At 56.7% G+C, this 27,198-nt stretch overlaps 2 protein-coding genes across 7 annotated transcripts in view; one reads left to right on the top strand and one right to left on the bottom strand.

The window, feature by feature from the left end:
* CLEC4G (C-type lectin domain family 4 member G) overlaps positions 1–27,198 on the top strand; it is a 284,468-nt gene that overhangs the window by 79,020 nt on the left and 178,250 nt on the right. The window lies entirely within an intron of this gene.
* CAMSAP3 (calmodulin regulated spectrin associated protein family member 3) lies at positions 393–27,198 on the bottom strand. Of its 6 annotated transcripts, none has more exons than XM_049789405.1 (19): positions 27,051–27,198; positions 17,448–17,701; positions 16,198–16,320; positions 16,008–16,103; positions 15,811–15,843; positions 14,644–14,691; positions 14,197–14,335; positions 10,754–10,893; positions 10,556–10,649; positions 8,990–9,044; positions 8,798–8,871; positions 8,279–8,348; positions 6,645–8,172; positions 3,991–4,130; positions 3,621–3,901; positions 2,424–2,523; positions 2,053–2,165; positions 1,832–1,950; positions 393–957 (listed from the first exon to the last, which is right to left on the bottom strand). In XM_049789405.1, the coding sequence occupies exons 1-19, from the start codon at positions 27,196–27,198 to the stop codon at positions 652–654; spliced, it is 3,861 nt and encodes a 1,286-aa protein (XP_049645362.1). In that variant the 3' UTR covers positions 393–651. The 6 variants fall into 6 exon arrangements, with proteins under 6 accessions (XP_049645362.1, XP_049645363.1, XP_049645364.1 ...); XM_049789406.1 differs by having other exon boundaries at positions 8,990–9,041; XM_049789407.1 differs by lacking the exon at positions 14,644–14,691.

Genomic DNA, 27,198 nt, shown 5'->3' with positions numbered 1-27,198 from the left:
GTGGCACCCAAGAGCTGTTAACTGGCCCTTGTTTGGCGCACTCTGGGGACAGGACAAGATTTAGTTTGGGGCCATATCTTGCAGTGCTTACCCCTAGGACCAGAGCAGTGAGACGGCAGGTAGGGTTTGGCCTTGCATGCAACCAACCCGGGTTCAATTCCCAGCATCCCATAGGGTCCCCCCAGCAGTGCACGAGTGATCCCTGACTACAGAGCCAGGAGTAGGCGCTGAACATCTGAGCATTACCAGTTGTGAAACCAAACACCTGCCCGTGAAAACAGACACCCCTGCTTGAGGTTCAATTGCAAACAGGAGTCACAGCCAGGGCCATGGAAAACCCCAAAGTTCAGGGGTGCCCCAAGCCAGCCTCTGGCTGACACCAGCACGCAGAAGCTCTTTAAATTATTTTATTCAAGAAGGTGGGGAGGACAGACAGGGGACCAAGCTGAGCCCTGAGTCCCTGAACCTCCCAGCTCAGCCCCCACAGCAGGACGGGACACAAGTTAGGGGGTGGGGACTCCAGCCCCACCCAGACAAAGTGGGGGGCACAGACAGGACCCAGGCAGGACCCGACGGGCTGTCCTCCGGGGAAAGGCGGCCTGGGGCCTGGAAGCACCTGGGGCCCGGCCCGCAGACTGCCCGACAAGGCGGCTACTTGGGGGTGCTGCCACCCTTTTTGGGGGTGGTGGGCTTCTTGCTCTGCCAGAGGTGTCCCTGGATGGTGAAGGCGTCCACACTCATGGACATGGTCTTGGCCGGGATCTGCGTGAAGCGCTTGCGGTCCGAGTTGTACTTGTAGATGCCCTCCACCATGGCCGGCGTGACCGTCCGCGGCCCGTAGCCCGTGAGCCGCTGCAGCTCGTCCGACTCCCCGGACGGGGTGTACAGGGCCCGGAACTGGCAGCTCGAATCCCGGAAGAGGATCAGGAAGTGGTTGGCCTTGCTCTTCTCGATCTCCTGCGGGCGGGGGCGGAGGCGGGGACTGAGGGGCGGGACTAAGTGCCGGGAAGCCACGCCCTTCCAGAAAGCCCCTTCCAGGAAGCCCCTCCCCTAGAGGCCCCGCCTCCCACTAAGACAAGTCTCCCCGGAAGCCCCGCCCTAAGGCCACACCCCTCCAGGAAGTCCCTCCTCCTCTCATTGGGAATTCCATTCCAGAAAACGCCACATGAGGCAAGTCTCCCCCAGAGGTCCCGCCCCACAGAGGTCCGATTCCGCCCACTTTGGCTAGTCCCGCCTCCAGACAGCCCCTCCACTCATCTCCAGTTGCCAAATACCCATTTAATAGCCCCGCCCTCTTCAGGAAGCCCCTCCCACTCCAAGACCAGAATCCTGTCAGCCACGCCCTCCACCAATCGCTAGTCCCGCCCCTCCACAAAGCCCCGCCCAGTCCATCCCAGAGGGAGGCCTCTCCTCCACTCCTGCCAGGCCCACCCCTCCTCCTATTCGCTAGCCCCGATCCTCCATAAAGCCCCTCCCACTCCCTCCCAGAGGCCTCTCCTCCACTCCTGTCAGCCCCGCCCATCCAGGAAACCCTCCTCCCATTCGCTAGCCCCGCCCCTCCATAAAGCCCCTCCCACTCCCTCCCAGAGGTCTCTTCTCCACTCCTGCCAGCCCCGCCCATCCAGGAAACCCCTCCTCCCATTTGCTATCCCCGCCCCTCCGGGAAGCCCCTCCTCCTCCCAGCCCAGTCCCGCCCAGAGGCCCCATCGCAGAAGCTCCGCCTCCACGCCCACAAGCCCCGCCCCTCCACGAAGCCCCTCCTCCCAGACCGCTGGCCCCGCCCCACCCGGAAGCCTTCCTCCTCCCCGTCTCTGCCCCCGGGCTCACCCACCTCGAGAATCCGGTTCTTGTGCGGCTCGTTGACCTTGCCCGCCAGGCAGCAATGCGACAGGGCGTTGTGGATGATGAACTTGTTGGACTTGGCGCTGGGCTCCTTGTACAGCCGCGGCCCTGGGGAGGGAGGGAGGGAAGGAGGGACGGAGCGGTCTGGCTTGCTTTGAGCCGGAGCCGGACACACAGGGCCGTCACCCGGAGGGGCGGGACAGGGCGCACCTGTGTACTCGGGCACCGAGGCGGGCGACGACGCGTTGCTGCCATTGTCCCAGTCACGCTCGCGGCTCCCGGGCAGGCGGCTGGGGGACATGAGGCCCGAAGGAGAGGGGGCCCTGTGGGGCAGGAGAGAGGAAGATCCCGATTGGGGGGTGCTTTCCCACCCAGAGCACGGCAGAGGGGAGCGGGTCACCCAAGTCCTGGCATGACCCTGGCATTCCTCCGGCCACAAAGGGGTCTGTCTCCCCGATGGGATTCACTGGGCACAGAAATACCCGATGTGGTTCACTGGGATCAGACCGCCTCACCCTGGCATGGAGGTGTCCTCTCCAGGTCCAAAATGCTCAGAAGCTACCCGCCCTGGCTGCACTCACCGAGAAGTGGGCCTCTTCACCCCGAGGTTGTTGGGGGTCTCGTTGGCCACAGTGGAAAGCGACAGGGTGGACTGGGAGTAGACTTTGCTGAGCCGAGAGCCTGGGGTGGGGGGTTGACAAGGGATCAGGCCTCATTCCTTCTCCCTCCGCACTCAGTGTCTCCCCTGGGCAGCCACACTCCGCACTGACCCCATTTTCCTGCAGGGCAAAGGGGCTTTTGCCCAGCAAGCTAGTGGAAGCACTTTACGAGTCCACCTAACGTGCAACCAGAGGCCCCCTTCTTGCCCTTATATAATCCGTGAAGCCTCATCTACTGAGCCCTGGAGAGACTCAAGCCAGCTGGGCCCAACACCTTTGACCCCAATGCATCCGTCCCCCGTCACACACCCCCCCCCCCCCCACAGCCCAATCAAGCCTCCTAAGCACCACACTTGGGGATACAACCAAGGTTCCCTCAGACAAATGAGTTCAACCCTTGGAGTTGTCCTTTAACCAAAATCTTTTTTTGTTTTTGTGATATTTTGTTGTTGGTTTTTGGGCCACACCCGGCGGTGCTCAGGGGTTACTCCTGGCTATCTGCTCAGAAATAGCTCCTGGCAGGCACGGGGGACCATATGGGACCCCGGAATTCAAACCAATCACCTTAGGTCCTGGATCGGCTGCTTGCAAGGCAAACACCGCTGTGCTATCTCTCCGGCCCAAACCAAAATCTTTTTATTTCTCTTTGATTTACTTGTTTTGTTCGTTTTTATTTTTGTTTTGGAAGTTGCTTAGGGTTTACTCCTGGCTCTGCATTCAGAAATCATTCCTGGCAGAACTCAGGGGACCATGTCATGATGCCGAATATGAAACCTAATTCAGCTTGCAAAGCAAGTGCCCTCGCAGCTGTCCTATCGCTAGGCCCCATCTCTTTTGGTTTATCAGGGACCACTTAGCAATGCTGGACTCAACAGGACAACCAAAGTCATCTATCCCCAGCAGGCCTTGAGGCCTCTGGGATTCTGAGGATCAAACCTAGGGCTTATACAGGCATCAGACCCTTTGCGACCCCCCCCCCCCAAACACCTTTCAAATCCCGTAGGGGACCAAGTCTCAAACCTTGATGATTACTCCCCTGCCCCAGCGGGTAGCATACCCACCCTACACCTCTATCGACTGCGCATGCCTTCCCCCAACCTAGCCGCCCCAACATCTCACCCAACAGGCCACGGGCTGGACTTCGAGCCAGTGCAGAGTCGTCGCAGCAGCCTGAGCGCGGCCGGGTGGCCCTCCGCCCGCCCCGGCCCGGCACCCCGGCTCGAGGCCGCAGCACCTTGTCCAGGTCGTCCATGAGCTTCAGCTGGGCACGACGCTCGTATTCCAGCCGGGTGAAGTCCCCGCGCCGGGGTCCCACCTCCTCCTCGCCAGGGCCCCGTCCAGCGGGGGCCACAGCGACGGGGGGTGGCTGGGGGCTTGGGGTCACCTCCTCCTGGGCCAGCCTGCAGGATGGAGGATGAAGCCTCAGCGGCATAGCAGGGGTGGAAAAGAGGGGGAACCCCTGGGCTGTCTGAGGAGCCCCCAGACTCACCGCAGAGCCTCCTCCCTACGCTGTTCTTTCTCTGCCTCCTGCCACTGCTTTCGCCGTCGGGCCTCCTCCGCCCGGCGCTGCTGTCGCTCCAGCAGGCTGGCCCGCTTCTGGGCCATCTCATCCTCGGGTTTGTCTTCATCCTGGGGGTACCGGGGACAGAGGAGAGGGCGTAAGGCCAGCCAGCGTCTCTTCTGGGATGGTGAAAGTCTGTACTTCCAGCCACCGGCCTGCTAGCTTCTTGCCTGTCTGTTCAGCTCTAGGGAAACTGGCTGAGGCTTTGCCCAGTGCAGGAATATTCCTAGGGGGTGCTCCACAAATGGAAATTCCTCCAACACCAAGACGCCCCTCAACCTGGGGCTATTCCCAATGGGGACCATTCTTGCCAGTGGCTTCTTCCAGTGGGAGGTACTCCCCATCTAAGGCTACTCCTGATAGGGTGCTACTCTCTACCCAGGAATAGTCTCAAACTGGGACACGCCTACCTCGATCTAGTCCCAATGGGGCGGTAAACCCGGTAGCGCTCAGGGGTTACTCCTGGCTCTGAGCTCAGAAATCACTCCTGGCAGGCTCAGGAGACCAAATGGGAAGCCAGGAATTGAATCTGGATCCATCCCGGGTCGACCACGTGCTAGGCAAACGCCCTACCGCTGTGCTATTTCTCTGGCTCTTCCCTCACAGTTCTGAAGGCATTTAGTGGGTGCTAATGTCAGAGGTTTAGGGCATTGGGGGCACAGCGAAACTGAGGGGAGGGTCTCACTAGGAAGACTCCTCCCCAAAAAAGAGTCACCCCAAAGAACAAGAGTGGGATAAGGGGGAGGAGAAGAAACAGGCAGAAGAAACAGCTAAGGGCCAAGGTTCAGGGCTGGGGGGAGTCACAGAAGGCTGGAGCTGCTGGGCCCCAGCTGAGAGTGAAGCGGGAAGAATTATGGGGTGAGCAAAGTCTAAGAGGGGGTTAAACAGTGACAAGGGCCTATTTACATCTTAGTTTGTTTTTTGTTTGCTTTGGGCCACACCCAGCGGTGCTCAGGGCCAGCTCCTGGCTCTGAGCTCAAGGAATCACTCCTGGTAGCTAGAGATCCTATGGGATGCTGGGAATTGAACTCAGGTCAGCCATGTGCAAAACAAAATCTACCCATCCGCTGTGCTATCAGAACTCAGGCTCTATATCATGTTTTGTTTTTTTTTTGGGGGGGGGAGGGTGTAAGCCATACCCAGTGGTGCTCAGGGGTTACTCCTAGCTCTGTACTCAGAAATTACTCCTGGCAGGCTTGGGGAATGGAATGCCAGGGATCGAACCCAGGTCAGCTGTGTGCAAGGCAAACACCTTACCTGCTGTGCTATCACATCAGCCCCTACATCTTATTCTAAACGGCTAAGTTGATAAAGGTTTTTATGTTTGGTTTTGGTTTTGGTTTCTGGCAGTGCTCAAGTAGTACTCATTTTAGCTCAGTCCTCAGTGTCCTGAGCTAAAGCATATTAAAAGCATCACTCCTAGCAGGGCTTGGGCACTTTATGTGAGGCTGGGGATTAAACCTCAAGTTGACTGCATTCAAGGCAAATGACCCTACTACTGCTCTGGCCCTTTCAAGGATAATTGAAATCCCTCAAGGAGTCGAGGTTGGGGGACAGTGTAGAGATGAGGTACCCTGCAGGAGAGGCTGAGGCCCAGGCTGGGTGCCATGGTGCCTAATGACAAGGGGAAGTGGAAACTGAGTATGTGTGCTGGGGAGAGGAGCAGGAAGTGGAAATGAGGGAGATGCCATGGGAGACCTCAGCTCTGGTTCCTTCAGCTCCTCCTATCCATCTGACCCCATCTTTCAACTGCCCCTGTCTGCCTATTCCCTCCCACTCACCTCCTCACCCATCTTCTACTCCACCATCAAACTACCTAACATCCATCCATCCACTAAGCACCCATCTTTCTACTCACCTACTCACCATCCATCCATGTGTCCATTACTCATCATCCCATTCGCTCACCCACTGACCCATCCACCCGCTCACCCTCCCATCCACACTCCTCTGATGTATCCACCCACCACCTACTGACTCATGACAACCATTACCTGTCACCCATCCACCCACATGCCAGTCATCTGCCCAAACCACCCCTCAATAAGTCCACCCATCCATTTTTCCACCCACCAATCCACCCACCTGTATATGTGTACATCCCTCCATCCACCCACCAGCCCATCCATCCACCACCCATCTGTCTAACCACCCAACCCATCAAACCATCCATTCATCCACTCACCCATCCTTTCTTCTGTTTATTCATCTACCCATTGACCCTCCACTAACTCATCCATCCACCCACCCACCCAACCCATCAACCCACTTACCTGTCCTTTCTTCGGTCCATTCATCTACCCATTGACCCATCCACAAATCCACCCACCCATTGATCCACCCACTCATCTGTCCATCCATCCATTCATCATCCAAACCATTGATACACCCACCCACCCATCCATCTATCCCATCTATCTATCCACCTACCCAGCCACTCACCCTCAGTCCACTTACCAAACCACTCCATGGTCCTGCCCACCCATCCCTCTATCCCTATCCCCAAGCAAGCTCTGTCCACAACACCCCTCACCTCCTCCTTGTCTCACCCCATCCCTGCCCCTGCACCTGGTGCCACTCACCTTATAGAAGAACCCCAGCCCGGCCCGGGGCTCCCCTTCAGAAGACGCCTCTTCCTCTAGGGAGTCCTCCGCACCAGGGGGGCTGGCATCTCCCTCCTCATCCGCTGAAGGCTGCTCCAGGCTGCCCAAGGGGATCTCAATCAGGCCCGGCCGTGCCGGGGGCTCTTCGGGCGGGGTGCCCTCGGCCAGGAGGATGGAGGAGCGCGTCTGCACGGGGACCTGGCTCGGGGAGAACTTGCGCAGGTGGGGGAGGCTGTCGACATCGTGGGGCGGCGTGAGGACCCGCGTCAGGGGTGCCAGGCGCAGCTCCGCGGGACGCGCGTGCTTGGGGCTCCGAGACACGGGGCTGGGGCCAGGCCCGGGGCTGCGGCGGGGCGCGTGGGCCCGCCGGGCCGGGCTGGGGGATGCAGCTTTGGGGGCCGGGGAAGCCGCTGACAACGATGATGCCGACGTCGTGGGCCCGGGGATGACCCAGGCGGCCGGGGGTGGGGCGGGCACCGGGACTTCAGGGGGTGCCAGGAGCTTTTGCTGCTGGTCCGTGAGTCTCTGCATGTCCCGCTGCAGGGAGCTCAGCGCGGCGCTCAGTTTGCTCACGGCCCGGTTATAGTCCCCCAGGCCCTCGGCTGCTCCAGGTCCAGGTCCCAGTTCTGGAGAGAAGGTCACAGCCTTGGGCCTCGGCGGGGGCTCCCCCTGGCCCTCACCTGCCGCCCGCTCACTCCCAGGGTCCGGCCGGGCCTCGGCGTCCTCGGCCTCGATGGGGCCTTCGACGTCGGCCTGTGCCGGTTGCATCTGCAGGAAGGCGCTCTTGCCCAGCCGCTGGCGGTGCTTGGCGAAAATAGCCTCGATGCGCCGCTTCTGGGCCTCGATGGCCCGACGCTTCTCCTCCAGCCGGGCACCCAACTCGCTCATCTCGGAGCTCAGGGCTTCAGGGGCGGCGGGCGAGGCAGCGGGGATCCCCTGAGCTGGCCCCGCTTCGGCCTTGACCAACTGCTTCTTGCGCTCAGCAAAGCTGGTCATCTTTACCTCGGAGTTGTGGCTGTTGCTAGAGGGAGTGGTCGCGGCCTTCGGGGACCCCTGAGCGGTCATTGAGATTGGTGTGCGGGCCCCCTCGCCCAAAGCCTTTCTGGGGCTCTCCGGGTGGGGCGAATAAGGGGGCGCTTTGGTGGGCCCTGTGGCGTTGGCAGCATCCTCGACGGGCTTGGAAAGGCTCTCGAAAGCCGACGGGGAGGCCAGCGGCAGCTTGGCGGGCCCGTCGGGGGAGTGGAGGTAGAAACTGCCATCAGCCGCCCCATCGGGGAGCAGCCGGGGTTCAGCGCTGTGGATAATCTGCAGTGCTTCCTCAATGCTAGGCAGATCAGCCGAGGAGTCCGGGGCCGGTGCACCAGGGGTTCGGGCAGGTGCAGGTCGTGGGGGGCCCAGGCTGTCGGAGCTGACAGAACGGAGAAGGACGGGATCCCCCATCACCACGTCCACGTCGCTGTCCAGGCCAAAGGGGGTGCTGAAGGACACAGCCTGGGAAAGGGGACGGCTGGACGGCCGGAGGAGGCGTCAGCCGCTGCCCTGAGCCCCGCCCGGGAGCCCCAACTGTGCTGTTCCCCCCCAGCCCCATCCCATGGCCCTGGGGGTGCACTGACCTGAGCTGCCGGCTCCACACCCTGCTGAGGGTCTCCACATGAGACATGGACGGGGAGGACTTGAGTGAGCCTAGAGAGGACGGGGCCAGGTCACTGAGTGGCCCACTATGGAGTCACTGAGCTGCGCCCGGGTTGGGGGGGTGTCAGTGGGTGAGTCACTGAAAAGGCATTATGGGGGTAGACAGCTTGAAGAGGGGCACCCTGGGCCCGGAGAGATAGCACAATGGTGTTTGCCTTGCAAGCAGCAGATCCAGGACCAAAGGTGGTTGGTTCGAATCCCGGTGTCCCATATGGTCCCCCGTGCCTGCCAGGAGCTATTTCTGAGCAGACAGCCAGGAGTAACCCCTGAGCACCGCCGGGTGTGGCCCAAAACCAAAACAAAAAAAAAGAGGGGCACCCTTTGGGGACACTTGGGGAAGTAGTCACAGAGAAAGGCCCCAGAGTTCAGTCTTTGATGGTGTATGTGTGTGTTATTTTGGGGGGGTTCTCAGACCAATCCATTTCCCCCATTCTTCTCACCTGTGGATCCACGAAGGGGGGACTGGGGGCCACCAGGAGACAGCAGCGGGTGGCGGAAGTTGAAAACAGGAGAACTGAAAAAGATAGTGGATCAGCCATCGGGCAGTTCCTGAACCCTGAAGTTAGGGTAGGGGTTGGGAAGAACATGTCGCAGTCCCCTCCAAGGGTAGGGGGTGGCTGGGGAGGCATTACCTGCCCCCGCTGTTCTGGGGATTGGAGGTGTCCGAGGCCAGCGGGGAGGCAGCTGCTAAGGAGAAGAGAGTCAGAAAAGGAGCAGGCTGGGGCCAAAGCAATAGCACAGTGAGGAGGGCATTTGCCTTGCACGCAGTTGACCCAAGTTTGATCCCTGGCACCCCCATATGGTCCCTTGAGCCTGCCAGGAGTGATTTCTGAGCACAGAGTGAGGACTAATGCCTGAGCACCACCGGGTGTGGCCCAGAAACCAAGGGGGGGAAAAATAAGAAAGGAAACAGGCAGCATCACCTACAGAACTGAGCTGGCTGAAATGAGGGGGACGACAGTGGTGAAGGGGTAAGTGGGGACCTAGAGTGGTGATATAGGGGGGTGATGTGTGGCATAATAGTGAGGGTAGCAAGAGGGCATTTAGGAAGTAGCAACACGACTGAAGGTTTTTGTTCTGGTATAGTTTTGGGCCCACAAACAACAGTGCTCAGGCCTTGCTCCTGGCTCTGCAATCAGGGATCACTCCTGGCAGTGCTTGGGGGACCCTACGGGATGCTAGGGATGAAACTGGCCAGTCATGTGCAAGGAGAAGTGCCTACCAGGCTGTGCTCTTTCCAGTCCTGCAGAGACATAGAGTCAGTTAAGGGAGTGATAGCTACATCGGGGGATCCTCAGCACCACATAGGGTCCCCCAAGCCCTGCAGGAGGGATTCCAGAGGTCAGAGGCAGGAGGAAGGCCTGAACACTACTGGGTATAAACCCATAACAGAGAGAGGGGAAAAGAAAAAGAGATGGGAGGGAGGGAGGGAAGGGAAGGGAAGAGAGGGGAGGGAGGAAAGGAGGGGAGGGGAGGGAAGGAGGGGAGGGAAGGAAGGAGGGGAGGGGAGGGAGAGAAGGAGGGAAGGAGGGGAGGGGAGGGAGGGAAGGAGGGGATGGAGGGAGGGGAGGGAGGAAAGGAGGGAAGGAGGGGAGGGAGGGAAGGAGGGGAGGGGAGGGAGGGAGGGGAGAGAAGGGAGGGAGGGAGGGAGGGAGGAAGGAGGGAGGGAGGAAGGAAGGGAGGAAGGAAGGAAGGGAGGAAGGAAGGAAGGAAGGAAGGGAGGGAGGAAGGGAGGAAGGAAGGAAAGAAGGGAGGGAGGGAGGAAGGAAGGAAGGGAGGAAGGTAGGTAGGGAGGGAGGGAGGAAGGAAGGAAGGAAGGGAGGGAGGAAGGAAGGAAGGGAGGGAGGGAGGAAGGAAGGAAGGAAGGAAGGAAGGAAGGAAGGAAGGAAGGAAGGAAGGAAGGAAGGAAGGAAGGAAGGAAGGAAGGAAAGAAGGAAGGAAGGAAGGAAGGAAAAGACAATTTAAAAAGGGCTGAAGAGAAAGGACAGCTGGGAAGGTGCTTGCCTTGTACATGGCCAACCTGGGTTCAATCCCTACCATCCCATAGGGTCCCCTGAGCACTGCCAGGACTGATTCCTGAGCATAGAGCCGGAAGTCAGCCCTGAGCACTGCTGGTGTGACCCAAACCCCCGAGATAGAAGAGAGAGAGAAGAGGGTGAGGCCAGGCATGGCCCCTTGTGCCCCTCTGTCCCGCTCACCGTGACCATCAGGCAGATCCTTGGCCTGCACAAAGTCGGGTTTCAGCACCTCGAAACACATGAACATCTCAGCAAGCAGCACCACCAGATTGATCTGCAGGGGAATGAAAAGACAGTCTCAGTGTCAGCTTGTGGGGACTCTCTTGGCCTTCCGCAAAGCCTGGGGGTACTGGGAGGGGACCCCAAGACAGGCCTCACCTTGAGGGGTGGAGGTACATAAAGCAGATCTTCAAGGGCCAGAGGACAACCTCGGGGGAGGCGTGAGGCACAAAACTCCTGGACCAGCTGCAGGTTGTAGAGGCTGTCAGCCACTGACATGGGGTCCTTCAGGCACACCTCTGGGGGAACAGAGAGCCTGGCTGGGGCCAAGAAACATGGGGCCCCAGGACGGGCCCCTCCACTCAACAATTTCCACCATTCATTCCTCAAACCCCCTAACCCCAAAATTTCCTGCCAGTCTGCAAAACACAAAGTACCCCAAGCACTGGGTGAGTGGTTTTTTGGGGTGAGCTTGCATTATGGGAATTGAGCCCAGTTTTGCATTTCCACCCCTGAAGCTGTCTCTGGTCCAACATGATGGGAGTTTTCTGATTCTTCGCTGTTATTTAAAGAAAAAAAATTTTTTGTTTGTTTGTTTTTGGGCCACACCCAGCAGTGCTCAAGGGTTACTCCTGGCTCTGTGCTCAGAAAACACTCCTGGTGGGGGCCGGAGAGATAACATAGAGGTAGGGCCTTCTGCCTTGCATGCAGAAGGATGATGGCTCGAATCCCGGCATCCCTCGGGATGGTCCCTTGGGCCTGCCAGGAGCGATTTCTGAGCATAAAGTCAGGAGTAACCCTTGAGCGCTGCCGGGTATGATCCAAAAACAAAAACAAAATTAAAAAAAAAAGAAAAAGAAAAAAGATAATACTCCTGATGATGCTCAGAGGACTATATGGGATGCCAGGGATCAAACCCAAGTCAGCTACATGCAAGATAAATGTTGTCCCCACTGTGCTATCACTCTTGCCCAGAAATTTTTTTTGGGGGGGGGGCACCTGGCAGTGCTCAGGGGGGTCACTTCTGGCTCCACATTCAGAAATCGCTCCTGGCAGTCTTGGGGGACCATATGGGATGCTGGGATTCAAACCACCGTTCACCATACCTCCATGCTATCTCTCCGGCCCCTGGCCCAGATTTTTTTTATCTACTTTTTGTTGTTTGGTTTTGGTTTTGGTTTTAGGCCACACCCAGCGGCGCTCAGGGGTTACTCCTGGCATGCTGGAGGAACCAAATGGACTATTAGAGATCGAACCTGAATTTGCTACATGGAAAGCAAACATTCTACTGCATTATTGCTTTGGCTACACCCCTCTTTCTTTTTTAAGGGGATTTTGCCAGCAGTGCTCAGAGTTTTATTCTTGCTTAGTTCTATCTCTCTACTTAGGGATCACTCCTAGAAGAGATCAAGGACTATATGGGATGCCAGAAATGAAACCCAGGTTGGCTGCTTGCCAGGCAAGCATCTTCTCTGCTATACTATTGCTCTGTCCTGATGTTTTAATTTTTGGAGGGCCTCAGCTGACCTTGCTCAGGGCTGACTCTCAGCTCTGAACTCAGGGGTCACTCATATCAGGAGTTGAAGGATGCTATGAGGTGTTGGAAATAGAGCCTGGATCAGCCATGTGCCTGATTTCTGACATCCCATAGGGTCCCCAAGCCTTCTAGGAGTGATCTCTGAGTGCAGAGCCAGGAGTCAGCCTTCACTACCACCAGGTGTGGCCTCCCCATCAAAACAAACCAAAATAACCTATTTATATGGTAGGTTAGTCATCAGTTGTTTTTTTTAAAAATAAAAAAAGTGATGGTGGGCCAGAGTGATAGTACAACAGACAGGGCATTTGCCTTGCATACGGCCAACCCAGGTTCAATCACTGGCATCCCATATGGTCCCCCATGCACCACTAGGAATAATTCCTGAGCACAGAGCCAGGAATAACCCCTGCCAGGTGTGGCCCAAAAACAAACAAACAAAAAAAGAGTGGGTCCACAGTATAGAACCCGCCTTCTTGGAGTTTAATCCCGGCACCACCCTAGCACCAAGGCTGAGAAAGACAAATTGGTTCAATTCATCATTCGGTGCAATGAAAGCCATCAAACTGACATACAGACAAGGCCAAAGAAAGAAAGAAAACAGTAGATGGGTTGGAGTGATAGCATAGCAGGGAGGGTGCATGCCTTGCACACATGACTCAGGTTTGTTTGTTTGTTTTTGTTTTGGGGTCACACCCCGCAGCACTTAGGGGTTACTCCTGACTCTATGCTCAGAAATCACCCCTGGTAGGCTCGGGGAACCATATGGGATGCCAGGATTCGAACCAATAACCTTCTGCATGAAAGGCAAACGCCTTACCTCCATGCTATCTCTCCGGCCCCCATGACTCAGGTTTGATCCTTGGCATCCTATATGGGCCTGCCAAGGAGTGCTCTCTGAGCACCTTGAGCACCACTGATTGTGGCTCAAACATCATTCCCCCAAAGAGAGATAAACCAGGAGGCACTGAAGGCAGAACAAAGTGCTGTAGCGGTGGAGCAAGGGGTAAGGCATCTGCTGCAGTTCGATCCCCTAATGTCCCATAGGGTCCCCCAAGCCAGGAGCAATTTCTGAGTGCATAGCCCGGAGTAACCCCTGAGTGTCACCAGGTGTGGCCCAAAACCCAAAGAAAAAAAAAATGAAGGCAGAACAAAGATGATCTGAAGAAAGGAGGTTCTGGGAGGAAGACAGGAGGGCAGAGGACAGAGAAAGGAAGTGAGCCTGAAAGATGAGGGGTGAAAGTGCTCACTGAGCACATGCTGAGCCTGGCACAATCCTGGCATCACAGTCACCCCAGCACCACCAGGAGAGGCCCCTGGGCACAGAGATAGGCATGTGCCCTGAGCACTTTCGGGTGTGCTCCAGAAACCAAGAAAGAGGCCAGAGAGCAAGCATAGTGGATAGGGTAGACCCAGGTTCTATTCCTGCTAACCCATATGGACCCAAGTACTGCCAGGAGTGCTCCCTGAGCACAGAGCCAGGTATCGTCAGAGCAAATTCTAAGCACCACCAGGATTGGCCCCCCCAAACCCAAACCAACCTGAAGGGTATAGCTGAACCTGACTGGTCACCAGCAGCATCAGGAGTAATCCCTGAGCACAGAGTCAGGAGTAGCCCCTGAGCACTGCGAGGCGGGGGAACAATCCTGGGCCCCCTCCAATAAATTCACAGACAAGAAAACTTCCTCATCTGGGTCAAGCATCGACAGAACAGGATGTGAGCCCCTGGGAAGTAGTTCAGGCCTGTCTTCTTTTTTTTCTTTTTTTTTTTTTTTGTTTTTGGACCACACCCAGCGCTGCTCAGGGGTTATTCCTGGCTGTCTGCTCAGAAATAGCTCCTGGCAGGCACGGGGGACCATATGGGACATCAGGATTCGAACCAACCACCTTTGGTCCTGGAGCGGCTGTTTGCAAGGCAAACGCCGCTGTGCTATCTCTCTGGGCCCAGGCCTGTCTTCTTGTTGGATCGCCTCCCTCCGCCACACCTGGGGTGGGGGGTGCCCCAAATCACTCTGTTGCAAGGAATGCTCATAGGTCACCCCACAAGTCCCTGTCATCCGTGACTCACCCTCCAGCCGCAACAGCTGCGGGCAGTAGCAGTGGATGGTGGCGGCCAATGCCGCACCACTGGCCAGGTCCTGGAGGGTGGTCACGGAGGGGAAACAGGGTGCCCGTCGGGCCAGAGCCCGGTCCTTCCGGTAGCGGATCTGCAGATGGGAGCTGAGTCAGGGGAGCAGGGACTGTAGGGCTGGGCCCCCCACCCCGATGTCCTCAGGCATGCAGGCTGGGCAGGGAGGTCTGGGGTTTCCATCAAGAGTGGGGGCTGTGAGGCCAAGGCGGATTTTGTTTTTAAATCCCAGAGCCAGAGTGGAGTTCAGGGGTTCAGGGGGCCAGCCTGGAGCAAGGGAGGGGCAGTAGCGGCAGGAGGCAGAGGAAGTGTTTGCGAGCAGTCAGGCCAGCAGCGGGGGAGGCGGGCGGGGGTCCCCCGGGTGGCCCAGGGTGAGGGATACCTTACCATGGGGGGTTTGTTCCCCGATTCCTTCAAACAGAAGGCAATTGCGTGCTGTGGGGGGAGGAGGAGCAGCCGTCAGCAGGCGAGGGTCGGGGTGCTGACGAGCCGAGGGCCCCCAAACATACATCCGAGGGGCTGGGAGTGGGAGCCCTATATCCTGAGTGCTTGGGGGTTGTTCCCTGACTGTGCTCTGGCCGGCTTTGAGAACCCCAAGTTCCTCCCAGATGCAGCAGGACCCCAAACAGCACAGCCTCCCATGCAAGCTACCCAGAGCCCTCACACCCCCACACCCTGTCCAAATGCCCAGGCCCCAGTGGCTGGGGGGGAAGCAGGCAGGCGGGAAACCAACACCCCCCCCTTACCCACCCAAGCTCCAGGAGTGGGGTGGTAGGGGAAGGAGGACCCTGTGTGAGCAAAGGAGGCTCCCATCCAGTCTAAGGTCCCTTTATAATGCTTCCAGAAAAGAGGGACTGGGTCCCTTCCACACACACCCTCAAAGAGGAAATTTTTTTTAGAAGCAAAAGTCCAGCTTAGAGATGAGTTTGCAAACTTGGGGGGAGAGGGTTGCAAATCTAAATCTTTCCTCTGTTTACCTTGCATGAAGCTGACCTGGGTTCAAATCCTATCATCCCATAAGGTCCCCAGAGCACTGCCAGGAATGATTCCAGAGTGCAGAGCCAGGAGCAACCTCTGAGCATCTCAGACTGTGGCCCCAAAATAAAACCAAAACCAAAAAACCAAACCAAACAAAAAAACCTTTCCCCTAGTCTGGCTGGGAGAGTTTTCTCCATGTGCCCTCCCCTTTGGCTCAGGATATAAGTATCTGATAAGCTGGGAGCAGGGGGGGGGTGATCTCCCCACCTAAGCTCAGGGAGACAAAGAAATTTGACCCTCTTGATGAATTAAACAGATGTGACAACCCCCCACTCCAAGTCTGGTCATGGGACGGGGACTCCTTCATAGCCAAGAATGTGGCCCCTTCTCTAGATTCACAGAAGAGCTCAATTTTGTGGGTAAAACCCCCCCCACTCCTGGGTTGGGGTGGCACAGGCTTTGCTCACAGCCGGTGGGCGGGAGGTGCCAGTGCAGAGAGGCAGGAGGGACGGACGGACAGACAGAGAAAGCAACAGGCAGGGCAGGCAGATGGGGCGGACAGACAGCCCCACTTACAGGAACCAGCTTCCAGTACCAGCGTGTGGGGCACTGAGGCAGAGAGGCAGAGAGGAAGGCAGCAGAGGGGTCGGGGAGAGGGCAGAGAGAGCATGTCACTTCGGTCGTGCTCCCTGCTGCAGGCAGGGCTGCGAGGTGCAGCCCTGCAGAGCCCCCCAAGACCCCCATCCTCCCATCCAGCCAAGGTCCCATCTCACCGAGGGCTGCGCCGGAGCCACGCCATCGCCAGCGGCTGCAGGGGCTGCTTTCTGGGCCGCTTCCTGCTCCGTCTTTTCCTGCAGCCGGCGGATGGTCTTGGGGACACAGGACAGGAAAAGGTCAGCATTGGGGCCGCCCAGTCCCCGTGCTCCACGCCTCACCCCCCCAAATCCGGTTGCAACGACCTACCGTGTCCACCCAGAAAAGGAGCTTGTGCTCCAAACTGGACAGGGCCAAGGGGCCGGGCAGCGTCTTTGTCCACTCAAAGGCGAAGGCCACCATGAGGGCGTCGATGACAGCCAAGTGGGCTCCCTGTGGGAGCAAGGGCTGGAGAGTGAGGCCAGGGGCAGGGCACAGGTTCCTTCTAGGAGCTCCAGAAGGACCAGACAAGGGGGAAAAAGCTTGAGGTGTTGGGGCCCTAGGTGAGGGGGTGGGGCTGTGGGGGATCCAGAGATACCTCCAGAGAAAAATCTCAGAAGGGTCCCTCCAGGTACCCTGGGTTTCTGCCATCACAGACTAGGATTCAGAAAGCCTTCTGCCAGATGCCTCTGGGAGGGGCCTTAGGGGAGGGGGAGAGACTCAGTCCTGGTGGGCGGGGCCATCGCGGATCAGTCATTGTATGTGGGCGGGGCTTAGGGGAGTCTTCCCCTGGTGGGCGGGGTCATAGTAGATAAGTCAGGCTTCGTGGGCGGGGCCTTATAGGAGGAATCGGTCCTTGCGGGTGGAGCCTAGGGAAGGATTCAGCCTTTGTGGGCGGAGTCAATTCTCGTGGGTGGAGCCTTAGAATAAAATTAGGCTTTGTGGGCAGAGCTTTAGGGAAGGAGTCAGTCCTGGTGGGCGGGGCCTTAGGGGATAGGTCAGGCTTTGTGGGCGGAGCCTATTGGGTAGGGAAGGGATTCAGCCCTTATGGGCGGGGTCAGTCCTTGTGGGCGGGGCCAAAGGGAGGAGCGGGTTCTTATAAGCTGAGTCTTATGGGAGGAGGAATCAGTCCCTGTGGGTGGAGCCTTAGAATAAAATTGGGCCTGGTGGGCGGGGCTCTAGGGGAGGAGTCAGTCCTGGTGGGCGGGGCCTTAGTGGATGTGTCAGCCTTTGTGGGTGGGCCCTTGTAGGAGAAATCAGTCCTTGTGGGTGGGTGGAGCCTAGAAAGGAATCAGCCCCCTTGTGGGCGGAGTCAATCCTTGTGGGCGGAGCCCAAAGGGAGGAGTCATTTCTTATAAGCAGTCTTATGGGATGCACTAGTTCCTGTGGGTGGAGCTTTAGGGGGAAACGATCGTTGTGGGCGGGGCCTTGGGGGAGGAGCCAATCCTGAAAGAACAAGGCCTGAGGGGCGGAGTCTATGCTGGCAGAACCAGCACTGAGGTTGAGGAATCAGGGGTGTGGGCGGGGCTTTAGGGGAGGAGTCTTGTGGTGGGCGGGGCCTGAGCCGGGGCGGGGCTTACCATGAGGATGGGCTGGTGCCGCAGGTCGGTCTCCTGCACCGGGCGCTCGGGCAGCGCGGGCACGGCGCCCCTCCGCGCCAGCAGGGTGAGCAGCGCGGAGGGGCTGGGCGGGCTCTCGAGCTGCGGCAGCGCCTGGCGCCAGGCCCGGCAGTAGAGCTCGGCCGAGAGCAGCAGCCGCGTCACCGGGGGCTTCACGTGCTCCTGCGCGTACTGGTCGGTGTAGAAAGGCTCCCACAGCTCGGAGGGCACGTGCTCTGCAGGGGTTGGTGGATGGGGGGCGACGGTCGGTCAGGGCCCCCGTCACTATCATCTCATCCACTCCCGAGGGAGACTCGGACCTGGGCAGAGCCCTGAGCTCCAGACGCCAGAGTGGACTTTGCACAAAGGGGGAGATTTTTTGCAAAAGGAGGAGACTTTGCTCAAGGGAGAGACTGCCCAAGGGGGAGACTTTGCACAAGGGAGAGACTGCACAAGGGGGAGACTTTGCACAAGAGGGAGACTTTGCACAAGGGAGAGACTGCACAAGGGAGAGACTGCACAAGGGGGAGACTTTGCAAAAGGAGGAGACTTTGCACAAGGGGGAGACTTTGCACAAGGGAGAGACTGCACAAGGGGGAGACTTTGCAAAAGGAGGAGACTTTGCACAAGGGGGAGACTTTGCACAAGGGAGAGACTGCACAAGGGGAGACTTTGCACAAGGGACAATTCCAAGCGGGGTGCAAGACAGCATGAGCCTGGGGGAAGCCTCCGGGCGGGCTCTGGGACCCAGGGCCAGCAGGACTGCAAGGCGGGATCTGATTGACTGCCGGGGAAAGCAGTCAGAGGCCCCCAGGAAAAAACAATCACACTGACAATAGGGGCTTAATCCGGTGCTTAGAAGCTTCTGGGCGCCCTAGAAGGCGGGCTGTGCAGGCTTAGTAACGTGGTTTTCCAGATGGGGAAAGCCCAGGCCCCCAGCACCGCATCTGGGAGGGGGAACCCCTTAAATATCACCCTCCACCTAAATGTGGCTCCACACCCCCTCTCTCCATTCTGGGGGAGCCTGGCGGCACAGAGAAGTGTGATCCGAACAGGAATGGGGGGCGGGGAAGGGCAGCGCATTAGAGAGAGACTCTACGGTGGAGAGTGACCAGAGCGTAGCGGGCAGCAGGGAGGTGTCCTGCGTGGTGAGGGGCACAGTGGAAGGAGAGAGGGGGGCCAGCAGAGTGAGAAGAGGTTTAGAGACAGGCAAGACCCCCACCACCTGAACGCAGACGATCCAGGACAGATGGTGGTTCGAATTCTGGCATCTCATATGGTACTCTGTGCCTGTCAGGAGCGATTTCTGAGCACCACCAGATGTGACCCCAAAACCAAAAACAGAAAAAAGAAAAAAAAAAAAAGAGGAAATCCCTGCGTGGCAGGAATCTGCCTGCCTGCTGGAGGAAATTTCCGGGGTGACTTATTCCCACCTGAACAGCTGTTTTAAAACACTGGGGTTTAGGGGCCAGAGTGATAGCATGGAGGTAAGGCATTTGCCTTGCATGCAGAAGGATGGTGGTTCAAATCCTGGCATCCCATATGGTCCCCTGAGCCTGCCTGTAGCAATTTCTGAGCGTAGAGCAAGGAGTAACCCCTGAGGGCTGCCAGGCGTGACCCAAAAATCAAAAAATTAAATTAAAACAACAACAACAACAACAACAACACTGGGGTTCAAAGAGCTTGAGAGAAAGGCTGAGAGTACAATGAGGGAAGCCATTGCCTTGCACATGGCTGACACAGGATTGCTCCCGGAACCACATAGGGGCTCCTGAACCCTATCAGGAGTGATCCCTGAGCACAGAGCTGGGAGTCAGTTCTGAACACCACCAGGTGTGCGACGCCCCCACCCAGAAAAAAATAATAAAATTAGTTTTTAGATTAATACAAAAATAAAAAATAAAAACAAAATAACTGGGGGTGGAGAGATAGCACAATGGTGAGGCATTTGCCTAGCATTCGGCCAACCCAGGACAGACCTGGTTCGATTCTTGGCATCCCATATGTTCCCCTGAGCTTGCCAGGAGCAATTTCTGAGCACAGAGCCAGGAGTAATCCCTGAGCATTGCCAGGTGTGGCCCAAAAACCAATACATCAATTTATCAATAAACTGTTTAAAAAAAAAAAAGGCAAAAAAACAGGGAGGTCAGGATTCTAATGCTTATGAACACTCTAGTGGGCATACAGGACTCAGGTACCCCCTTGCACAGGAAGGTCCTCTCCACATCCCCCAATCCACACCAAACCTTCCCAGGTAAATAATCCTCAGTGTGGGCCAGAGTTTGCCTAGCACAAAGCAGACTACACACACACACACACACACACACACACACACCGGCATCCCATGTAGTTCCCCATGCACTGCCTGGAATAACTTTTGTGTGTGTGTGTGTGTGTGTGTGTGTGTGTGGTTTTTGGGTCACACCCGGCAGTGCTCAGGGGTTACTCCTGGCTTCATGCTCAGAAATTGCTCCTGGCAGGCACAGGGATTCGAACTGATGACCTTCTGCATGAAAGGCAAAAACGCCTTACCTCCTTGCTATCTCTCCGGCCCCTTTTTTTAAAAAATTTTATTGATTGGTTGGTTTGGGGGCCACACCCAGTGGCGCTCAGGGGTTACTCCTGGCTCTACACTCAGAAATGGCCCCTAGCAGGCTGGGGGACCATATGGGATGTCGAGAACAACCGGGTCCCTCCAGGGTCAGCCTCTTACAAGGCAAAAGCCCCACCGCTGTGCTATCTCTCCAGCCCAGAGCCAGGAGTAAACACCTGAGCACTGCTAGATGTGGCCCCAAAACAAATAAAATAATAGTAATAATCTTCAGTGCCATCATTCCCTTTTTGGCTCCTCTCAACTCAGCTCCAAGGAAAAAGAGAACTCTTGGGACCAGAGAGATAGCATGGAGGTAAAGTGTTGGCCTTGCATGCAGAAGGTCAGTGGTTTGAATCCCGGCATCCCATATGGTCCCCCAAGTCTGCCAGGAGCGATTTCTGAGCATAGAGCCAGGAGTAACCCCTGAGTGCTGCTGAGTGTGACCCCCCCACCCCCGCAAATAAAAAGAGAACTCTTCGGTTGGAGTGAAAAGACAGCTAGGAGGGTGTTTGCCTAGCACATGGCCTGCCTGGGTTCAATCCTCAGAATCCCACAGGGTTCTAGCACACAGCCAGGAGTGATTCCTGAGTCCAGAGCCAGGAATAATCCCTGAGCACTTCCGGGTGTGGCAAAAAAAAAAAAGACTTCAATCTTGGCTTCCTCCTTCCGCCTGTACCCCCCAACCCCCCTGCAGGGCCCCAAAGTCAGCAGTGGCCCATGGCCCAGCTAAGTATCTCCTGGGCTCCCTGCCCAGCACCTCCGGAAACCTCCCTGCCCCCTCAGGCACCTCCTAGTTTTCTGTCTTTCCCTCCTGCCACTCCAGCCTAGCCTCTTGCCCACAGCTCCATGGGGCAGACCTGGATTTGGTCACTGGCACAAAAATGGTCCCCTGAACCCCATCAGGAGTGACCCGAGTGCAGAGCCAGTAGTAAGCACAATATCTGGATAGTGGCAACCAATGAAGGACGCCCCCATAAAAAGGGATAGAAAGAAAATGGTGGGGCCAGCGAGGTGGCGCTAGAGGTAAGGTGTCTGCCTTGCAAGCGCTAGCCAAGGAAGGACCACGGTTTGATCCCCTGGTGTCCCATATGGTCCCCCCAAGCCAGGGGCAATTTCTGAGCACTTAGCCAGGAATAACCCCTGAGCATCAAACGGTGTGGCCCGAAAAAAAAAAAGAAAATGGCACTGGATGTGCCCCCTAAAAAAAAGGAGTGGGGATGTGATTCCAGTGACAGATCACAAGTTTCAATGTAGGAAACCCCCAGACACGATCCCCAGTATTGCTGGGTGTGGCCCCTAAATCAGTAAATACATAAAACTCAGGCAGAAATGGGGGCCAGAGTAAAAAGACAGCAGGCAGGATTTTGCCTTGCATGCAGCTAACCCAGGTTTGATCTCCAACATCCATAAAGTCCCCTGAGCCTGCCAAGAGCAATCTTTAAGCACAGAGCCAGGAGTAATCCCTGAGTGCCACCGGATATGGCTCAAAACAAAAACAAACAAACACAAAAGAAAATAGAAAGGAGATCATGCAGAGCTGGGAGTCAGGAGTAAGCCCTGATAATCGCCAGGTGTAGATCAGAAAAACAAAACAAAGGGAAAAAAAAAGATAAATCCTGGGTCCAAGAAATCATATAGGTGAGAAGGCACTTGCCTCGGATGAGGTCATGCTGCTGACCCATATTCAATCCCTGGCACCACATATGGGCTCCTGAGCACCACCCAGTATCCCTCCCTATTTAGAAAACAAAAATGAGGGTCAGAGTGATAGTACAGCAGGTAGGGTGCTTGTCTTGCAAGCAACTGAACAGGAATCGATCCCCAGCATCCCTTCTGGTCCATCCCTAAAGCACCCCACCAGGAGTGATTCCTAAAAGCAAAGCCAGGAGTCAGCCCTGAGCACCACCATATGTGGCCCCTGCCAAAAAAAAAAAAAAAAAAAAGTGGGGGTTGTAAATGAGTCCAGAGGAATAATACAACGAGCAGGGCAGTGTGGCAAAAGACTTGCACAAGGCCAACCTGAGTTCATTCCCTGACACCAATTCCTAAGCATAGAGTCAGGAGAGAACCACTGGGTGTGGCCCCAAAGCAAAACTAACAAAAATGTAAAACCAACCCATCTCTAGATGTCACCAAATGTCTCGGCAGAGAACAAGTGTGACCCTGAGTGAAAAGCAGGGACACAAAGCAAAGTTTGGCCCCAAAACAACAACAAATTAATAATGAGGAGGAAGAAAAGAAAGAGAAGGAAGAGGAGGAGGAGAAGGCGGATTATGTTTCCTGGTTGTCACGCATCACAGATCAGGGCTATGGAACAGACTAATGTGACCCAGAGATTGGCCCCTTCCCATTTTCTCACTAGCACATAAGATTCAAGTAATGTTTAGTCTAGAAGGCAGGGAGATAGCTCAGGAAAATGCAGCAAAATCTATCTCTGTGGAGCTGCGAGAAGAAGATTCACACAGTGGCCATTGCAACATGAAATAGACTTAGGGGAGATAATTTTTTTTTTTTTTTTTTTTTTTTTTGGTTTTTGGGCCACACCCGGTGACGCTCAGAAGTCGCTCCTGGCTTGGGGGACCATATGGAACGCCGGGGGATCGAACCGCGGTCCGTCTCCTAGGCTAGCGCAGGTAAGGCTTACCTTACCTCCAGCGCCACCGCCCGGCCCCTAGGGGAGATAATTTTTATTTTTGTATTTTTGGGTCACATTGGGCGGCGCTCAGGGGTTACTCCTAGCAGGCCCAGGGAACCATATGGGATGCCAGGATTCGAACCACTGTCCTGGGTCGGCTGTGTGCAAGGCAAATGCCCTTACTACTGTGCTATCTCTCTACCCCCGTAGGGGAGATAATTAATGAGATCTTCACTTGCCTTTCTCCCAGGTAAGGGACTTGGAAAACCCTTCTGCACTGATATTTTGATGGCATTTGGTGATCAAGACAAGCCATTTACTTGGTCACCAGTGAGCTCTATGACTTGTGGACTGACTATCCCAGGGCATGAGAGAATTTTCTCTTCCCTCCTTCTTTCCTTCCCTCCCTACCTTCCTCCCTTTCCTCTCTTTTTTTTTTTTTTTTTTTTTTTTGGTTTTTGGGCCACACCCGGCATCGCTCAGGGGTTACTCCTGGCTGTCTGCTCAGAAATAGCTCCTGACAGGCACGGGGGACCATATGGGACGCCGGGATTCGAACCAACCACCTTTGGTCCTGGATCGGCTGCTTGCAAGGCAAACGCCGCTGTGCTATCTCTCCGGGCCCCCTTTCCTCTCCTTTTGTTCTTCCTTTTCTTTCTTTGTTTTGGGGTCACACTCACTGATGCCAAGGTTTACTCTGGGCTATGTACCTAGGGTTCACTCCTAGTAGTGCTTGGGGGGAGGGAACCAAAGCTGGAACCCCGGATTCCCACATGCCAAGCATTCCAGCTCTTAAGCCACTTTTCATAGAATTTCCTAATGTTGCAAACCCAGGGAGGACTTGGGGCCTCATCCAGTGGTACTCAAGGAGCAGAGTTTGGGGGGACTCTGAGGTGCCAGGGATCAAACCCAGGTTGGCCGGGTGCAAAGCCAGCGCCCCTCCCTGCTGTCCTATGGCTCCAGTTCATGAACCTACAAACCTGGGTCTCTCACTGAGTTTCTGAAAAAGGTTTAGGGTTGCCCTGGGTTGTCTCCTAGGCTGAAGACATTCTGAGTCCCTTAGCTCCTGAGCCCCAACTCTGCTGAGTCTAAGGATCTAGACTTCCCGGCCCTTCACATCTGTGACTTAAAACTCCCCCCACCATCGGGCCCGGAGGGATAGCACAGCGGTGCTTGCCTTGCAAGCAGCCGATCCAAAACCTAAGGTGGTTGGTTCAAATCCTGGTGTCCCATATGGTCCCCCGTGCCTGCCAGGAGCTATTTCTGAGCAGAGAGCCAGGAGTCACCCCTGAGCACCGCCAGGTGTGGCCCAAAAACCAAAAAAAAAAAAAAACCTCCCCCCACCATCAAAGCCACATCTTCTGTCATTTGCAAGCTCTTTCCATGGCTTCCTGCTGCACCTCATCCCCACCCAAGACTGAGACCCCTCTGGGTGTCACTTCAGCCTTTCTCTTCTGCCATCTCCCACACGTGCAGCCAGGCCAGCCCTGTTCCCCCTTAGGACTCACTAAGCAGAGACCACCAGACCACCCAGCCTCTTTTCCTTTCCATTATCGCCTTCCTTTTTCTTTCTGTTTATTTATTTTTGTTTTGAGCCACATCTGGTGGCACTCAGGGGTTACCCCTGGCTCTCCGCTTAGAGATTTGCTCCTGGCAGGCTCAAGGGACCCTATGAGATGCCGAAGATCAAACCGGGGTCGGCTGCAAGCAAGGCAAACATGCGCCAACCCCCATCATCTCCAGCCTGGGAACCCACTATCCCAGAGGTTCTCAAACTTATTTGGCTGACAGCCCTCTTTCCAGAAAAAAAAAAAAAGTCACTGTGCGTCCTCCTGGGAAATCTACCTTCTTTAAAGGAACAAACAGAGCCATCGAGATAGTTCAGGGAGTGAAAGCACTAGCCTGGCTTGTAGCCGACCCAGGCTTCCATCTCTGGAACAGCACAGAGCCCCCCCCCCCCCCCAAGCAGTGCCAGGAACGATCCCTGAGCACAGACCCGGAAATCATCCTGAAACTGTTAGGGGCCAGCCTGTGCCCTTCCCCGAAAAAAGAAAGATTAATATTATTTTGTTTGTTTGTTTCTGGGCCACACCCGGCAGAATTCAGAGTTATTTCCGATTCTGCAAGTTAGGGAAACCATATGGGATCCAAGGGATCAAACCCCCATTGGCCATGTTCAAAGCAAATGCCCTACCCTGCTGTGCTATAGAAAGACTATTAACAAGGGAATGGAGAGATAGCATGGAGGTAGGCTGTTGGCCTTGCATGCCGAAGGGCAGTGGTTCAAATCCTGGCATCCCATATGGTCCCCAGAGCCTGCCAGGAGTGATTTCTGAGCGTAGAGCCAGGAGTAAGCCCTGAGCGCTGCTGGATGTGACCCAAAATCCAAAAAAAAAAAAAAAGATTATTAACAAAATCTCCACCCTGCATCATGGAACAGCAAGCAGTAAAATCATGTTCCCCAGTACTAGCAATTCCAGGATGTGGGTGCAGGGTCCCCATTTTCAAGTACCTCCAGAAAGGCATGGTGCACATTCCCCAGACCCTGGCCAATGGGTGAACTGGGATGACAGTAAGGCATGTTCCAGACCTAGATTTAAATGATCTCCAGGCCGACAGCACCCTTGGGTTGTATCCCTAAATACCAGCACCCCCACACCTCTAGGGGTGTCCCTGCTAGGGTCCAGCACCGCACCTTAAACCCTCAACATTCTACCATCCATCCTGGATACTGTGAATTCCTGGGAGAGCCCAACATGTCCTCTCCCCAACACTGTTTGTGACTTACCCCCAGCCCCCCAAAATAAAGAAGCGACAAACTGCCTGTTTCCTTCACAGTAACTTCTCTACCTACCAATCTGGTAGCACCGAACCCCAATTTGTTTTGGTTTGGGGGCCATACCCGGTGGTGCTCGGGGCTGCCTCCTGACTCGGGGTTCAGGGATCACTCCTGGCAGGGCTTAGGGTGACCCTAGGGGGTGCTGGGGATCAAAGCTAGCCACATGCTAAAGCAACATGAATATAAAAGCCCTACCAGCTGTACTATATTACTTTGGTTCGTGAACCCCAATTCTGATGGCTGGGGAAGAGAAGAGTGGGGGGCTCTCATCCCCCTCCCCGCTATTTATTTTTCCTGCAACAGATCCTTGGGTGTGAGGAGAGCCTGGATGGAACAAGGCTGGGCCAGAAGCGATGCAGGAAGACAGAGAAAAGAAGGTTGCTTCCACTCGGACACGAGAACCACACAAGGACCCACACCCAGAACAGGTTTCTCTGGGAAGGCGGCTGGACTGGGGGGGGGGGGGGATGGGATGGCACCAGGTCTGCCAAGACCAGTGGGAGGGCAGGGCAGGGCACCCTCACCCCCATGGGCCCCCCCAACACTCCCTGGGGCCCGGACCTTAATTAACTTGGTCCATGCCCACAAAACAAGGCCTGGCTTCCCAGCACAGCCCTGCCAACCTGGGAGGAACCCACCGCACCCGATTCCCCAGAGATTCCCCGACTTCTTCTTCCCACCTGCTGGGGGGCCACCTGCCCGGGGCGCGTGGGTGTCGGGGCGAAGGGGCGTTAGTGGTGGTTGCGGGGTTTTGGGGTGGGGAGGTGAAGGCGGTGCAAAGGGTCATCTAAGCCTTTTTTTTTTCTTTCCCTTGCGGCTCGGCGGCCTCTAGCAAAATGGGGCCAGAAGTCAGGAGCCGCCGCTGGGCCGCAGGAGGCCAAAGAGGGGTTCCCCGGGGGCCTGCCCGCATCGCATCGCAGGCTGGCCGATGCGGGGTGTGCGTGCGTTGGTGCGTGCGTGCGTGTGTCCCGGCTGGGGTGCATGCAGGCTGGTGGCTGGGGTTCAGGCAGATCCTGGGGGCCTCGTGATGTGTGTAAAGGAGAGAGAGAAGAGAAGAGAAGAGGGAGCCGGGGCCAGCAGAGGCCTTGGGGAGGGAGGGAAGGAGAGAGAGGGGAGCAGGAGAAAGGAGGTGGCGGAACGCGATCGCCCCATCTCGCCTTTCCCCGGCCCGGCAGCTCCCCTGGGGTGCGGGATCTGGGGGTCCCCTTGGCGCACCCGAGGTCCTCGCAGGCGCGGCCGGCCCCACCCCCACCGCGCGCGCCAGCCGTGCAGCCTGTCCTCCCGCAGCCGCGGGGCCAAAGTCCAGCGCCCCGAGGCCGAGCGAGCCGGAGGCACCCCAAGCCGGACAGCTCGGGGAAGGGGGGGCCCGCGCTATTGTTCCCACGGCCCCGGCGCCCCGCCTCCCGCACCTGCCGGGCAGCCGCAGCTCCAAGCCGGCCAGCAGCTGGCTGCACCCGGGGGGTGGGTGCCCCGCATCCCTCCCCGATCGCCCGGCGAGGGGATCCCCACGCCACGTACCGGCGCCCCCAAACGCGGCCCGCAGCACCCAAGCCAGGCTGGCGGCCGCCTTGGCCCGCGAGAAATCGTACTGGTCCAGCGACTTGATCTCGGGCACCAGGAAGGTCTTGCGCAGCGGCCCGGGCCCCGGGGGCGCCGCCTCCACCAT

This window comes from Suncus etruscus, chromosome 15 (assembly GCF_024139225.1).
Source record: "Suncus etruscus isolate mSunEtr1 chromosome 15, mSunEtr1.pri.cur, whole genome shotgun sequence".
NCBI classification, from domain to species: Eukaryota; Metazoa; Chordata; class Mammalia; order Eulipotyphla; family Soricidae; genus Suncus; species Suncus etruscus.
Note: the sequence above shows the minus strand (reverse complement) of the source record. Positions and strands in the feature narration are given on the sequence as shown.